Consider the following 17224-nt stretch of genomic DNA (forward strand, 5'->3'; position numbering starts at 1 on the left):
GTTGTTCCCTGACGCTTTCTGTGGGTCGCAATGAACGGTCTTAAAACGATTTTCTTCTTATTTCATCATTTGTAATCAACTTTTGAGCATTAATAAAATCTTTTGAGTATATTTCCAACACGATGAGAGGCTAAATTCTTGGTGATTGAGGAAATGGAGGATCTATTCACTCATGTTTGATTGGTAATATTTTTATTTATAATTTCTTTAATTATTTAATTTATTTAAATCACTTGGATAAATATAAAAAAAAAGGATAAAATGGTTTTCTTAATTAGTTGTGAATCAGTTTGATGTTTTATGCTTAGAATAATTCTTTGATAAATCATGCTTAAGGATTACAACTTAATATTTGGACACCTTTTAAATTAAAAAGTGATTTAATAAGAAAAAGAGCTTAATAATAATTTCTGAAATATTATTTTTAGCCAATCAACTTGAAGTGGTAGTGAATCCTGAGCCTTAATCCTTCTAAAATCTTGACATTACTATTAATTTCCTTCATTTATTTATTTGTTTAAATCTTAAAAAAAAGAGTTACCTTCACAAGTTCGAAAAGAACCCCTTTTACCACTATCCACAACAATATTTGAAAATACATCAAATTTTTGGCGCCGCCGACGCGGACCTGTGCTTAGGTAGAATTTTTTTAGGTTTATTATTTTTTTTTTCCTTTTTACGTTTCTTTTTGTCTTTGATTTGCAGGTTCGAAGTGGAGTACTAAGGACCTTGGAAGGAAAAGCTTAAAGCGAAAGGAGCGAAAGAGGAATTTTTTTTGTTTTATATATAGAAAAGAGAGAATAAAAAAGAGAGATTTTTATTTTTATTTTTAGGTTATTTTTCTTTTTCTTTTGCACTTTACTTTATTTGGACTTTGGACTGGACTCTTGGACTTTATTATTATTATTTTTTTTTAAACCCTACGTAAGGGTAGTTAAATACAAACTGTGTGAAGGGAAGGACGGTGATTACAATATCACCTCGGCCCCTCGGGTTCGCACACGACATAGGAGTCGTGGCCCGAGTCGACGACAACGGTTCATCCCCCGTTTGGTACGGGAGGTAGTCCAATCGAAACACTCGCGAATCTCCTGTAAGCGAGTTACTGTATTCCTTAAGGTGATCATTGATTGAGGTCGAATTTGGACCGTCTTTATTTTCCTAGTAAAGACCAAGGCCTGGCCTAAACAAGATAAGGGTTCGGATTTCATCACCACTCCCTTCTTGCCCGCTTTAGGAGAACAAAACCTAACGCGAACCCAAGCTTTAAAATCTGATTAGAAAGAGACCTATAGGGTATCGATCTTGTTAGGAAAAATTTTCGAAGGATATTGGTTATTCTTTTAGCATACTTCGAAGTTCATGACGGTTTCTTTGAGTTGAATGCGTGACTGTGCCGCCTTGTACTGCGGTGAGGCCTTGGGTATCAAAGATCCATTGAGCTTCCCTCGCCTCGATTCAACTTACTTTGACTCGGATTGATTCCATAGGGGTTTGCTTAAATTGTAACGAATTCCTTTTCGAGACATAGAAGCTAGTCTAGAAACAATCTAAGTGAGCCATCATGCTTGTTGTTTGCTAGAAATCTCTAGGTTTGTTGTGGTAAAGTCGAGTCAGCCTGTTGTGTGATTGCTAGAACCTTCCTGTTAGGATTTTTATTTCTTTTTGATTTTTTTAGTGTATGCCCGATTTTGTTAACAGGGCTTGGAAAAGAGATACTCTAGGTCGATTGATTAGCGAAAAACCTAAAAGTTATTCTGATATAATCAGGGAGATCGAAGATTGTTCTTTTGAGAGCCCTGTTTTTGGAAACTTCAGTTTTGAGAGTCTGTCTCTTCGTGAGGAAAGTACCCCTAGTACTTCTGTTGTGCCAGCGATGGCAACTTTGAAAGATTACATGTTCCCAACTAGGTCCAACCGAGCTTCGTGCATTAAATTGCCAGCCACTGCGACTAATTTCGAGATAAAACATAGTATTCTTCAGATGATCCCTATATTCTTAGGAAAAGATGATGAGAACCCTTATTTCCATATTAGGGACTTTGAGGAAATTTGTGGGACAATTAGAATAAAAGACCTTATTGATGAAGTCTTGAAACTTAAGATGTTTCCCTTTTCCTTGAGAGATAAAGCCAAGACCTGGCTGAACAACCTACCATCTGAATCCATTGAAACATGGCAGGAACTTATTGCCGCTTTCTATATGAAATTCTACCCTAAGCATAAAACTGCAGTTGTTAGGCAGACAATTAGTGCTAGTGTGCAACAAGAGGAGAGTCTCTTTATAAATTTTTAGAGAGATTCAATGATCTCATATCTCAGTGTCCTCACCATGGATTTGATAATATGAAACTCGTACAAATTATTTATGATAGTTTAGACTATTCGACCAAAGCCATGGTTGAGTCTATGTGCGCTGGTGAGTTCACTAGTAAAAGTGTTGATGATGCTTTTACCTTCTTAGAAGTTATCGCTGAAAAATCCCAACAGTGGGAATCTTGTGTTGAACCCCCTAAAAGACTCTTGGTCAATAGAAGTAGCACCAATGTGGTAGATACGAGTTTTGCGTCTGATGCTAAGTTTGCTGCTTTGTCTAGAAGGTTAGAGGCTTTGAAAATGGGTCAGTCTAAAAATAGGTCCCTTGTTGAACCTAATAGAGCCCGATAATTCATTTTGGGAAGGTCAGGTTAGTGAAGAGCAAGATCATGCTGTCTATAACAATGCTAGGTTTGAGAACCGTCAGAAGATTAACCCATGCTCAGAGACCTACAATCCTGGTTGGAGAAACCATCCTAATTTTTCTTGGTCTAAGGGTCAGAATCAAGGACAATCTATTAATTCTCAGCCTTCCCCAGGATTTGGTTTTAAGAACTTTTCGGGTCAAACTCAGTTTCAGAACACTTCCGAGAAAAAGATCTCTGCCTTAGAGGAAAATCTCATAATGCTATCAAAGAACCACATGAGCTTTCAACAAGAAACTAGGCAAGAATTGAAGGATAATTCTCAAAGTCTTGCCGAATTAAAACTTCAAGTAGGACAAATATCTAAGTTTATAAGTGAGAGAGAAGATGGAAAGTTCCCTAGTCATACTGAGCCTAATCCCAAAGGGGAGAAATCGTACAATCATGTGAATGCTGTCACAACCCTTAGGAGTGGAAAGAAAGTAGACAACAAGGTTGCCATGCCTGATAGTGAAAATGCTGTAGTTCACCCGTCTGAACCAGAGAATGAATATACTGATAGAGTCTCTAAAGAGACCAATGAGGGTCATGTTGAGTCTGATTTTATTCCCAGAGCCCCATTCCCACAACTGCTAGTTCCGACTAAGAGGGAGTCCAACTTTAATGATATATTGGAGGTTTTTAAGAAGGTTAATATCAACCTTCCATTATTAGATGCAATTAGGCAGATTCCCTCTTATGCCAAGTTCCTTAAGGACTTGTGTACGCGAAAGAGTAAGCTCAGTGTCCATAAGAAAGCCTTCATAGCTAGTCATGTGAGTTCTATTATTCAGAATACCACTACTCCTAAGTATAAAGACCCAGGGTCCCCTACCATTGCTTGTACAATAGGTAAGTACCATGTTGAGAAAGCGTTGCTTGACTTATGAGCCAGTGTGAACTTACTGCCATACCATGTGTACCTTAAGCTAGGACTTGGTGAGATGAAACCTACACAGATGACACTTCAGTTAGCTGATAGGTCCGTTAAAATTACTCGTGGTGTGATCGAGGATGTTCTCATAGAGTTCGACAAGTTTATATATCCGGTGGATTTTGTTATCCTAGATACCCAACATATCCCTGACCCAGAGAACCAAATACCAGTGATTTTAGGTCGCCCGTTTTTAGCTACATCCAATGCGTTCATTAACTGTCGAAATGGTATTATGAATTTGTCTTTAGGTAATATGAGTATTGAGCTGAACATTTTTAATATTAGTAAGCTACCCTCTGAGCTAGATGACACGTGCATTGAAGAGGTCAACATGATGGGAACCTTAGTTCCGAAGTATGTACCAAACACCGAATCGTAAGATCCATTAGAGAGTTGTCTAGCCCGTTTTAGCATGGATTTCGACGATGATAGCAACATTGAACAAGTAAATGCTCTGTTGGATTATATTCCTATGTTAGATACCGATAGATGGAAATCTAGGTTTGAACCATTACTAGCTACCGAATCTACCTTAAGCCCTTATTTCGAAGAGCCTAAAGATCCTCCTAAGTTGGACCCCAATCATGCATTTGTAGGCCCACCTGAGATTTTGCCTATAACTTCCGATTTGGATGGTGATCATGAGATTAGGCCAGTAACCGTGCTTCAACACAATAAGGAAACTCTAGGGATGACCATAGAGGATATGAAACATATAAGTCCTGTAGCTAGTATACCTCAAAAGAATTTAGAGGATGAACCACCTGATTATAACTCAGAGAAAGCAATTGACCTTTTTCAGGAACCAGATGGTCTAGAAATTAGGAATATTGTGACTAGTTTATCTAGGGACACCCAAAACCCTAAATTTGGGGGTAGAGATTGTCAATTATCCCAAGTAGAAGTCCCTAACTTGGGACTCAAGCCTAGTGCATCTGAGGTATCGCTTGAGTCTATTCAGACTCCACAACCTGATCTGTCTGATACTGTTCAGGATCAAATCCATATATTAGAAACCCGTTTTTCGGATGAATCTATTTTTCAAGACACTCTTATGAAGCCCAACTGGAGGCTCTGGATAGATCCGGTTGTCTTGCAAGAAACCTTAGATGAGGATGTGCTCCCTCTGTTCATTTTTCTGAGCTAGTGCAGTTGTCTCATATTGGTGTTAGCTCTATTTGGTATTATGGACCCACAACTTTTTCGGCTATTAGTATATGACTTTGGAAGGTGAAGATCCTTTTTGAGGTATTTGATGTCTGGCTGAAGACTTTAAACTTAGCACTTCTTGGGAGGTAACCCAATATTCATGCAACATGGTAATATCTTTCCTTAACTCTTTCGCTTCAAATGGTAACAATTTCTCCTTGTTCATGCTTTTAGTTTCATCTTTAGAACATTGAGGACAATGTTAGATTTAAGTTTGAGGGTATGGGAGAAACTTTTTAAGTTGCAATAAATAAACTCCAGAGCCTAGAAATTTACGCCTATTAAGGATAGCACTAACCAATCTAAGTGGATGGAAACATTTTTGTTTTAGGAGTTGAGGAACCAATCTGACTAGATGGAAACATCTATAGAGTCTATTCATAAAAGCACAGAGCTCAGGTGTTAGAAATAACATGATAGTTTCGCCATATCTCGTTGAGTCCTTTTCACTTTTCACTTTCTATTTTCAGTTTTCTTTTATTTCAAGTGATTTGGTGGGGCACACGATTCAAGTTGTTACCACTGCTAGGGTGAATTAGAGTGACTGAGTTACCAAAAAAAAAAAAAGACCGGACCAGTTAGACCAATCGGAATAAGTATTAACACTTGGATAGAAATATGCGTGTGTTCTCCCTGTTTCCGTCACCTAAGCAAGCGTGGAATGCAGGACCCGTGGGAACTATCGTGTAATCTGCTGACAAGAAGCATGCGCTTGGATCAAAAAGATCTATTCATGCCGTTAAGTTAAAAAAAAAATGGTTATTGTTATGTGTAGTCAACTGCTGGTTCCCTTGTATTTGCCAGTTTGTTGATCTAGATTTAAGTTATTGACCACTGGTTCCCTTGTATATGCCAGTGTGTTAATATTAGTCAGACCGGTATCTCAGTCATTTAGGTTAGGTTCATCTTGGAAGAGGCCTTCAGACAGATATGGGAAACACCGTTCGCTTTTCAACCATCTACATTTTTCTTTTTCCATCTTCTTAATCTTTTCATGTGATTAGTCTGACTCCGAGTATGATGTCCATCGTGAAACTATCTTAGTAGAGCTCTGTCACTTATATGAATTTTAGTATGCTTGAGTGCAAACTCGTGTACAACAATTGGAATTTCGCATCAGGGTTCTTCCTCTTAGAGTCAATAATTGTATGCCAACCAAGGAGGTTCTTTAGTGCTTTCCAAGGTTCTGTGTAGATAGCTAGGGTATGGAGTATTGGTTTTGTGGGTACACCTCTGGTAAACCCTCCGGAGACAACACTCCGCCACTAGGGCCACCTAGGGGTTCAAATGATTTTCCTTTCTAGAATAAATTTGCTCGAGGACTAGCAAATAATAAGTTTGGGGGTATTTGATATACACATTTTTGTGTCTAATTTGATCTCAATATTCTATATTGTTGTCTCTCGATTTTTACTAATTTTGGTGTTTTATGTATTTGTAGGCATTTTTGGGAATAAAACATTTTTTTGGAAAATTCGGCTCGAAAAGTTGATTTTGGCACCCGGAGAACACATGTTATGCGGACTCTCTGCTTTGGATAAGGGGCACCCACTTGATAAGGGGTGGCCATTTTCTATTCGCACCCCAGCACTCTGGATAAGGGGCATCTTCTTCAACAATTTGAATTTGTCTTTTGGCGGGAAATGAAGTTTTCAACTGGCAGAATTGTGATCGTCAAAATGAATGGGTTAGAGTGCGATTCAATCGCTCAAACTTGGTAGGAAGTTATGATTTAGCCTAAGGAAGATATTGTGGGTGTCGAATTTGATCGTAATTGGCTGGAAATATCGATTTGATTCTCGAGATCAAAACAGAGCTACACGGACTGAACACACCCTGTACAAGCTGTTGTGTGTGTTTTGGCTATGCATGGAAGTGATTAAGGGACGATCGACGACTTACTAGGCGTGGGAGAGCTGAATTGGAGTGTGCAGAACCAATTCTAACGTGTGACAGAGTTAATTTTGGAAATTATTGTTAAATATGGGCAGCGAGCAATGACGGGATTAATGGGAGATTATACGGTGTTATGATCGGATATTTTTGTTCTAAAACACTATAAATACAAGGCTAAAGAGTTTATAAGGGTTGGCAAGTCATTTGGGAGAGAGTTAGAGCCGAGAGAATCAAAAGAAGAGGTCGACAGGCGAAGAAGTTCTGCTGCTGCTCAGCCAAGAACACGAAGAACATTGTACAGTCCAGGAGAGTCGTTGACTAGTGTGGCATATTTGCAACAATTCTCAGTTCCTTTCCCGCGACTTCGGTGTTGCGCTTACAGGACTTCTAAAGTGCCGTTGTTCCCTGTCGCTTTCTGTGGGTCGCAAAGAACGGTCTTAAAACGATTTTCTTTTTATTTCATCATTTGTAATCAACTTTTGAGCATTAATAAAATCTTTTGAGTATATTTCCAACACGATGAGAGGCTAAATTCTTGGTGATTGAGGAAATGGAGGATCTATTCACTCATGTTTGATTGGTAATATTTTTATTTATAATTTCTTTAATTATTTACTTTATTTAAATCACTTGGATAAATATTAAAAAAAAGGATAAAATGGTTTTCTTAATTAGTTGTGAATCAGTTTGATGTTTTATGCTTAGAATAATTCTTTGGTAAATCATGCTTAAAGATTACAACTTAATATTTGGACACCTTTTAAATTAAAAAGTAATTTAATAAGAAAAAGAGCTTAATAATAATTTCTGAAATATTATTTATAACCAATCAACTTGAAGTGGTAGTGAATCCTGAGCCTTAATCCTTCTAAAATCTTGACATTACTATTAATTTCCTTCATTTATTTATTTTTTTAAATCTTAAAAAAAAGAGTTACCTTTACAAGTTCGAAAAGAACCCCTTTTACCACTATCCACAACAACATTTGAAAATACATCACCTCCACAGCTCGGTACTTTACTTAATGGTAACCCTAATCAAATTTTTAATCTCGTCACCCATGAATACGTTGGGCTTTCAGATTAGACTCCCCAATACTGGAGTTGAATCGTAGGAAATATTATATAGTCCTAAGAATAATATATTAGGATGAGGACCCAGTCAGTTGTCTGTTTGGTCCTTTTTTAAAATATAAATTATAGTTTGGTACTAGAAATATAGTTTGGTCCTAGGGTGATGTAATTGTCATCTTGTAGTGGAAGAAATACCCTTTTGAGACCATTACATCATCCATGACGTCACCTTAGGATATATATAGTCAATTATCAAGAGAGAAGATATTATTTCCAGATTCTATTTCTCCCTCTTCTTTATTTTCAGATTTATTTTCTCTTTCTTCTTTATTTCTAGATCTAGTTTTTTTCTTTCCCCCATTTTTTTTCTCTGCTCATGATAAAGATGATGATGAACAACAGTGTTTTTGGGTTCTTTTTTCTCTGCTAATGTTGTTGTTCATGATGATGATGATGAAGGCGATAAAGAAGATGATGAAGTTTTTGCGTTTCTTTTTCGTTTTTTGTTGATTTACTGCTGCTGTTGAAGATGATAAATACGATGATGAAGATGATGTTGTTGATGCCGTAGATGATGATGATGATGATGATGATGTTTTTTAGATGTAGTTTTTGTGTTCTTTTTTCGTATTTGTTGTTTGATGTTGTTGTTGAAGATGATGAAGATGACGAACATGATGAATATGATGTTGTTGTTGTTTTGAAGACGATAACGTTTGTTGCTGCTGCTGTTGAAGACGTCGAAGAAGATAATGATGTTTTTATATGGAGTTCATTCCAGAAATGAAGTCTGTTTTTATATGAAGTTCATTTCTGGAATGAAGTCTGTTTTTTTTAGGTTTTATATGGACTTCATTTCTGAAATGAAGTCTGTTTTTTTAGGTTTTATATGGACTTCATTTCTGGAATGAAGTCTGTTTTTTTAGGTTTTTTATATGGATTTTATTTCTGGAATGAAGTCTGTTTTTTTTTGTTTTTATATGGACTTCATTTATGGAATGAAGTCTGTTTTTTAGGTTTTTATATGGACTTCATTTCTGGAATGAAGTCTTTTTTTTTTAGGTTTTTATATGGACTTCATTTCTGGAATGAAGTCTGTTTTTTAGGTTTTTATATGGACTCCATTTCTGGAATGAAGTCTGTTTTTTTAGGTTTTTGTATGAACTCCATTTCTGTTTTTTTAAGTTTTTATATGGACTTCATTTCTGGAATGAACTGCTACAAGAAAATAAGTAAAAATTAACACGAAAGGGTACTTTTGTCAGTTTAATATTTTTAAATAATTATGGACCAAACAGTAAAGTGTTTTTCTAAAGGACCAAACATACATGGGCCCACCTAAAAAGAACCGAGCGATATTTTTCCCAATTGAATTCGATGGATCTTTGCTATAATTCAAGAACCAGACCACTTTGTTCCGACATCTGAAAAATAATATACTTTATCCCCATACAATTATATCATTATAAAATGCATCAACATCACCTATTATATTTGTGAAGCCTTAATAAAATGTAATTGTCGAATGTGGAGGAATAGGTCCGTGTCTGTGATCACCACATCCTTTGGAACTTTAACCAAACCTTCTGAGCACTTATGTAAGCTTAGTAAAAGGAACAATGTCATATTAGATACATAAATACATTTCCATTACACATGACAATTACATTTTAAATTGATACCAAATCACTATACTGATAGAAAAACATTGTCTAGGTTGATTAACTCAAAACTAAAATTATAACAATTTAGGTCAGTCTGATTTCAACATTTCCACGGTGGTACGCATGTCAAGAGGTTCGATATTACAATCAGTTATATCTCTTGGGTATATTTTCCGCTTTCAGACTATAGTTCTTACTTAAAAAACTTCGGTAATACAATCTTATCATCTGGGATAAATAAAAGAAAGTGGAACTTATTCTACATAGAAACTGCAACTCACCAGTTCACCACATAGGCTGAAAATCTTACAGCCTACGCACATTTCCTAAAGGAAGCTGAAAGTGTGGGATGCCATCAGTATCAACATCATATTAGTTGCAAGTTCAAAACCATGTACCGAAGTCAATACATCAGTTTTTCTATCCTCATGTGAGGTTCCAAAAACTTTTAGAGATTCACATGCAAATATGCTCAGAAGAAATATAAAATAAGAAAGCTTAAGAAACGAAGCAGCAAGACAAAGGAATCGATATGCACGTAACTTAAGCGCATCAATATGAACACAAAATAAATTTTGTGCTTCAAAATATAGAGGAGGTTGTCAAGCGCAATCCATACAACCAAACCACGATTATCTTTTCAACTCTATTCACTAATTATAGATCATTTTTTTTACTAAGATCTTCCTTTTTTTTTTTCTTGCCCTTATCTCTTGCTGATGTTATTTCTATTAGACATAATACACACAAGACCTAAAACCCTCAACCAAGAAACTAAATACGAAAAATCAGTGAATGCCTACCTCATATGTTATAATTATCTATTTGATCAGAGATAAATATTAGGAAACATATGTATATATTAGGAAAAAGAAGTACGTTGTTCATTATTATTGCTTAGCTACAAAATCAAAAAGAAAAAAGAATGAAAGAGGATGGGATTCGTTTTTACCTAATTCTCTGTGCGTTTTAGTTAAGTTGTTTGATTATCCATACCTTTTCAATAAAAAGTTTTACCTGCAAACTAATTAAACAAATCGACAATCAAAATAGAAAAACAAAATCAATGATCACAACTAATATTGTGCGAAAGAGAGAGTGGATGAGAACAGGGAGAAGAATGGAGGAAAAAACTTCTGCCGGATAATAAGGTTTGTTTGCTCCATATAAAAACAATTCTTATTAAAAACTTTCCCTTACCTCCACCTCAGCGCCTCTCAGAATTAGTCAAAAATCCTAATCCAACCACGAAAATGAAAAACCCTAATTAAATTTTTAAGAAATTAATAAACACAAATTTGAGACATAAACCACTTCAGGGGGGTGATACTTCGGATTGGAATTGAGACAAAAGCTCGAATTTGCTGAAACACGAAGCATGATGTAGAAAAAGAGAAGACAGTCGTCGTAAATTGAGAAACAGGAAGATTTTCCCTTGATAGCTACTTTATAAGATGAAGAAGAAGATACGATTGACATTAATCGATCAGATTAGATTACAAACAAACAAAAAAGAAGCTAACAAGTTTTAATACCTCATCGTTTTGCAGAATCAATACCATTACAATAACCCTAAAAAGTTGATCATCTTTCTGATTTTACATCAACTCCTGTAAAAAAAACTGAAAAAAATCAACAAACCCCAATAATACAATTGAATTCAACGAACTACATCAAAGAAGGACGAATCGAAAAAGAAAAAAAAGAACACAGACAAATAGTATACTTCGTATTAAGGTTAGCGATCAATTTATACCTATAAAGTCGTGTATAAAATCTATATATCCGGGAAAAACTCATATTAAGTAACAGACGTATTATATTAGGAAACCCGGGCACTTAATTTTATTTTAAAGTAATGAAGTCGTAGTTATATCAGGAAACCGGCAATGGACGGAAGGATATATCTCTCCAACTAATTGTCTACACTGAATTGTTTTTAATTTTTTTCCTTTTTCCCGCAAGTAATAAAATCTCGTATCGTTGTTAAGAACCAAGGTGTATTAGGAAAAATCACTGTTTGTCTTGTCTCCCGATCGGATGCAAGAAAATATCCCTCGTTCAACTTTAAATCCGCACCGTGGGATGAAAAAATTGATGGTCGGATTTAACAGGCTAGACAGACAGCACTTCTTTTCAGGAAACACTCATATTAAGTAACATACATGTTATATTAGGAAACCCGAGCACTTAATTTTATTTTAAAGTAATGGAGTCGTAGTTATATCATGAAACCGGAAATAGACGGACGGATATATGTCTCCAACTAATGGTCTATACTGAAATGTTTTTAATTTTTTTCCTTTTTCCCGCAAGTAATAAAATCTCTTATCGTTTTTAAGAACCGAGGTGTATTAGGAAACATCACCGTTTGTCTTGTCTCCCGATCGGACGCATGAAAATATCCCTTGTTTAACTTTAAATCCGCACCGTGGGATGACTAAATTGATGGTCGGATTTAACGAGCTAGACAGACAGCACTTCTTTTTATAACATATATACATATATATATATATTCAGGAAACACTCATATTAAGTAACAGACGTGTTATATTAGGAAACCCGAGCACTTAACTTTATTAAAGTAATGGAGTCGTAGTTATATCAGGAAACCGGCAATGGACGAACGAATATATCTCTCCAACTAATGGTCTACACTGAAATGTTTTTAATTTTTTTCCTTTTTCCCGCAAGTAATAAAATCTCGTATCGTTTTTAAGAACGAAGGTGTATTAGGAAAAATCACTGTTTTTCTTGTCTCCCGATTGGACGCACAAAAATATTCCTCGTTCAACTTTAAATCCGCACCGTGGGATGACAAAATTGATGGTCTTATTTAACAGGCTAGACATACAATACTTCTTTTTATAATATATATGTATATATATATTCAGGAAACACTCATATTAAGTAACAAACGTGTTATATTAGGAAACCCGAGCACTTAATTTTATTTTAAGTAATGGAGTCGTAGTTATATCAGGAAACCGGCATTGGATGGACGGATATATCTCTCCAACTAATGGTCTACACTGAAATGTTTTTAATTTTTTTCCTTTTTCCCGCAAGTAATAAAATCTCGTATCGTTTTTAAGAACGAAGGTGTATTAGGAAAAATCACTATTTATCTTGTCTCCCGATCGGACGCACGAAAATATCCCTCGTTCAACTTTAAATCCGCACCGTGGGATGATAAAATTGATGGTCGGATTTAACAGGCTAGACATACAACACTTCTTTTTATAATATATATATATATATATATATATATATTCAGGAAACACTCATATTAAGTAACAAACGTGTTATATTAGGAAACCCGAGCAATTAATTTTATTTTAAAGTAATGGAGTCGTAGTTATATCAGGAAACCGGCATTGGAAGGACGAATATATCTCTCCAACTAATGGTCTACACTAAAATGTTTTTAATTTTTTTCGTTTTTCCCGCAAGTAATAAAATCTCGTATCGTTTTTAAGAACCAAGGTGTATTATGAAACATCACCGTTTGTCTTGTCTCCCGATCGGACGCACGAACATATCCCTCGTTCAACTTTAAATCCGAACCGTGGGATGACAATATTGATGGTCGGATTTAACAGGCTAGACAGACAACACTTCTTTTTATAATATAGATATATATATATATATATATATATATTCAGGAAACACTCATATTAAGTAACAAACGTGTTATATTAGGAAACCCGATCACTTAATTTTATTTTAAAGTAATGGAGTCGTAGTTATATCAGGAAACCGGCAATGGACGGACGGATAAATCTCTCCAACTAATGATCTACACTGAAATGTTTTTAATTTTTCCTTTTTTCCGCAAGTAATAAAATCTCGTATCGTTTTTAAGAACCGAGGTGTATTAGGAAACATCACCGTTTGTCTTTCTCCCGATCGGATGCACGAAAATATCCCTCGTTCAACTTTAAATCCGCACCGTGGAATGACAAAATTGATGGTCGGATTTAACAGGCTAGACAAACAGCACCTCTTTTTATAATATAGATTGACTGATTACCAAGAAGGCACAAAAAGAATACAGACAGTAAGGCACTGTACCATCGAAGATACCAGTAATGGTTGGGCAAAGTCATATAGAAATCTTTGCTTACCAATTGTAAATCAAAATCATCAAAATACAAGCCTTGAAAGACTTGATAATGAAGCCCTCATTGGAACAAAAGAGACTCTCCAGATATAGTTACATCCTTTGGATCCAGATCCTTGTTAGGATTATTGTGTTCATGTAATGATCCTTTTATTTCTCGTTGCATCTCACTTGTCTGATGAACACAATAATACTAACATGTATTGGCTCATGGATCTCAACATTCAACATTCACTCTGCAATAATAGTTGTGGGACTTGTTAATCTAACATTAATGTAAATTTTGTTTGTGTTGAACATTTTTCTTGTTGGAAAAAAAAATCCATTTTGAAACTCATGACAATCAACAATCTTTCAATAAATGCAAATACTAAACATGAACGAACTTAACTCAGTCAAAATAAGAAAGATATCAGGCCACAAATGGCTCGATTCCATTCATAATTATTACATAAAGAAATGCCAAATCAGGTTCGAGATGCATAAGCCCTGACAATGCTGATGCATTACTTTATACCTCTTCATGAAATGCTTAACTTTCTTGATATCCTAACAATACGTGCCAGATCCAAGTGATACTAGGCTACCTATACACTTTTCGGCACCCTTTAAACGGCCAGTACCAGGAATCCTTAATTTCCTAGTACCTCTTTTGCGGTTCGGGTCATAATAAACCAACGAATCATCGGTACTGAAAAGAATGCTCCCATCCTGAAAGTCAGAAATTACTCTCAAGGTACTGGTTTCAATAATAGAATCTTCGGTAGTTGTGAAGCGTTTCGTCCACGATTCTTTTACTCCATACTCCTGCATTACCCACACATCAACTCGATCGAAGGTTTTATGAAGGACACACAAGCACCCTCCTAGCACACCCACGTTATTATTTTCATACTCACTATCAGCAACTTCTCCATCATGTAACATGGGTCCTTCTAGTACTGCCACCTCTTTGAATATCTCGTCGCTAAGATCGAAATAGATTATGGCTTCATAGCCAGCAATCCGATTAATAGCCCACCAGTGCATAAATCCATTCACCATCACCCCAGGTTTTAATTCACCAGGAAAATAGTATGGCGTTGTTTTCAATCCTTTCCACGAATTAGATCTCAGTGAGTAGATCTCAAAAACAGACTGTGATCTTCTCGTAGAGACCTCAACATGACCAGAACGCGGTCTGATTGTACGGATCTCGGTTTCAGACCAATTACTAGAATCATCAAAACAATCAGCACGAGAATCAATTTCAGCGACTCTTATGACTTTGAAATCATTAGCTTTATCATCATAGCCAAGCCCGCACAACCCAATCTCGATGCCCTCAGTAGAGCTACTGAAGTGGTTTGGCGAATCAGGAAGCTTTTTGTACTCCTTGGTCGACGGATTCCCAAGGCAAATGGAATCCTCGTTACCAGGTTCAGTAGTGCGTAAACACACTAAACCATAACAAGAACCCAAAAGTTTAAGATAATCTGGAGGAACTACGGGGTAAGCCATCTCAGTAGAATCACGAAGAGGGTTACCTCTTATTGATGATAATAGTTGTGATGATAGCGAAGTATGATCGATAGAGTAAAATCCATTCATTTCCATCCTTGTAGGCATGAAATACTGAAACATCAGAAAAGTCGACGTGCCATTTTGTATCGCATGTTCAATATGCTTCTTTACGAATGCAGGGTCTCTGATAAGTCTATACATGGGTTTGCAGATTGTCTGGAACCGCAATAGACTTTTTACGGGTAAACGAGATAAGACTTCGATCTCCATTTCTTCTGAAAGGCTAGCCATATCTTCTTCTTGTAATAGAGAATTATAATTTCTTAAGAATTTTTTTTTGTTGGGAGGGATAAGAAAAGGAATAAGGTTTGGAATCCCCCATCTCCAACTCATACACTTCTTATAGCCATTCTCTATGGCAACTGGCGAATCCATTTTAAGAAACCAATTTATTTTGTGAATCTGAGATGAGGGTAGTAGGTAGAGTTTCTCTTCCCGCCCATTCAAAATTCAAATTCATGAATCATTTATATATGGCAAGTCCTACTTCGGCAAAACAATAAATTTTTGATTTAGTGAAGATTTTGGTTAATAAACTTTCCAAGTGCTATAAACAAAATAACAGGTTCCATGAATCATTCTATATGGCAAGTCCTACTTATGCATGTTTGAAAAATTATTTGTGGGTAATTCATCCCTTTTAATCAAATTACCAGCTGGATAGTTACCAATAGCCGGACCACGAATAGTCATTGTAGTAAATCTTCTAGCTAGTTGCATGTAATTTTGGATCTTCAGGCCGGATTGGGTTAGTTCGGATTGGGTCTCGTATAATGCCAAGTGTGGGTTTGTTTGCACATCCACGACAGGGATATACTTTTTAACACTTTGAAATTGGGAAGAAAAGGATGCACAAAATTGTGATATGGTGACAATAGTTTGTCGCTTCATTCCCTAAACCATCAGCACTCAGCAGCTTCTCCGGATGTATTGGCCACGCGGTCCTGATTAAGAAGCAGTTGAGATTAAAAATGGAAATCCTAATTTTTAGAATACTATAACCTTCCTAGCTAGGTAATAGTCAGAAAGAGAACTACATTTTAGTCTGACCACAAAAACCATATGCACTTCCGAAAAAAATCATTACATTGAAATATTCCAAAAACCACCTGATAATTTGATATTCTTACCTTAATACCAGGAGAATCTCTTACGTCCACACACTTATGACTTATCAATCCTCATCAACATTTAGAAAATCACTATTAATACCTCCTACAACAGACCAACAATTTAGTAAGCACATTCACAAATCCCCGATCAAGAAACAGAAAGAAAGTTAAACAAGAACTATGTCTTCTAATCAGAGTTTCAATGCAGGTGCAACTAAAGGCCATGCACAGGTAAGTGAGTAAGAGCGTAGCAACTATCTAATAAAAAAAAAGAAAAAAATAGTGTAGTAGTCTTTCAGAGTTGCTTCATTTGATATACATATATCTGTGTGTGTTATAGTAATTCTCTTGTTTATAGGCCAAAACACAGGAGTGGGTTGAGTCTGCCAAGGGCACAGCTCAATCGGCAAGGGACAAGACAGCAGATGCTGCCCAATCCACTTCTGACTCTGCCCAACTGAAAAAAGAGGAGGCATCTGGCTTCCTTCAACAGGTATTTTATCCTCTCCCTGGTTTACCATTTCCATTTTCAGTTATTCCCCTACTCCCCATCGTTTTACTGGATTTCGATGTAGAATTACCAATCAAAGGAATCCAATTTTTTCTTTGTCGTGTATGTATAGACTGGAGAACAGGTGATAAACATGGCACAAGGTGCAATGGACAGCGTCAAGAGTACACTTGGAGTTGGTGACAATAACCCACACAACAAATAGAAACCAATTGACACTGATAATTCAACCTTTTCGTATCCCTTTTTCTGATGTATTCTGTCAGTGTTTTTTCCTATCTTTGATGGCGGGTTTCTTTAGTTCATTAGAAATTTGTCATATTCAACAAATTTATTGGTGATAATCTATGCTTCTTTTTTTTCTTTGACATTTGGTACTATTTTTCTTCAACAGTATTACTAATTCAGTTATGCA

At 36.0% G+C, this 17224-nt stretch overlaps 2 protein-coding genes across 2 annotated transcripts; one reads left to right on the plus strand and one right to left on the minus strand.

Moving 5' to 3' along the window:
• Window positions 1–14172: 14172 nt before the first annotated feature.
• On the minus strand, window positions 14173–15561 carry LOC113344208 (F-box protein CPR1-like). The gene has a single exon (XM_026588220.1). The coding sequence runs from the start codon at window positions 15559–15561 to the stop codon at window positions 14173–14175; it is 1389 nt and encodes a 462-aa protein (XP_026444005.1).
• An 840-nt stretch (window positions 15562–16401) lies between these two features.
• Window positions 16402–17224, plus strand: LOC113344175 (late embryogenesis abundant protein 1-like). The gene is made up of 3 exons (XM_026588191.1): window positions 16402–16529; window positions 16657–16791; window positions 16922–17224. The coding sequence occupies exons 1-3, from the start codon at window positions 16479–16481 to the stop codon at window positions 17012–17014; spliced, it is 279 nt and encodes a 92-aa protein (XP_026443976.1). The 5' UTR covers window positions 16402–16478; the 3' UTR covers window positions 17015–17224.

This window comes from Papaver somniferum, unplaced genomic scaffold, assembly GCF_003573695.1.
Source record: "Papaver somniferum cultivar HN1 unplaced genomic scaffold, ASM357369v1 unplaced-scaffold_75, whole genome shotgun sequence".
NCBI lineage: Eukaryota > Viridiplantae > Streptophyta > Magnoliopsida > Ranunculales > Papaveraceae > Papaver > Papaver somniferum.

Coding starts and splice junctions, on each gene's coding strand:
- LOC113344208 (XM_026588220.1), bottom strand. CDS start 15,561: ATGGATTCGCCAGTTGCCATAGAGAATGGCTATAAGAAGTGTATGAGT.
- LOC113344175 (XM_026588191.1), top strand. CDS start 16,479: ATGTCTTCTAATCAGAGTTTCAATGCAGGTGCAACTAAAGGCCATGCA. Junction 16,530..16,656: donor CAACTAAAGGCCATGCACAG/GTAAGTGAGTAA, acceptor TCTTGTTTATAG/GCCAAAACACAGGAGTGGGT. Junction 16,792..16,921: donor CATCTGGCTTCCTTCAACAG/GTATTTTATCCT, acceptor GTGTATGTATAG/ACTGGAGAACAGGTGATAAA.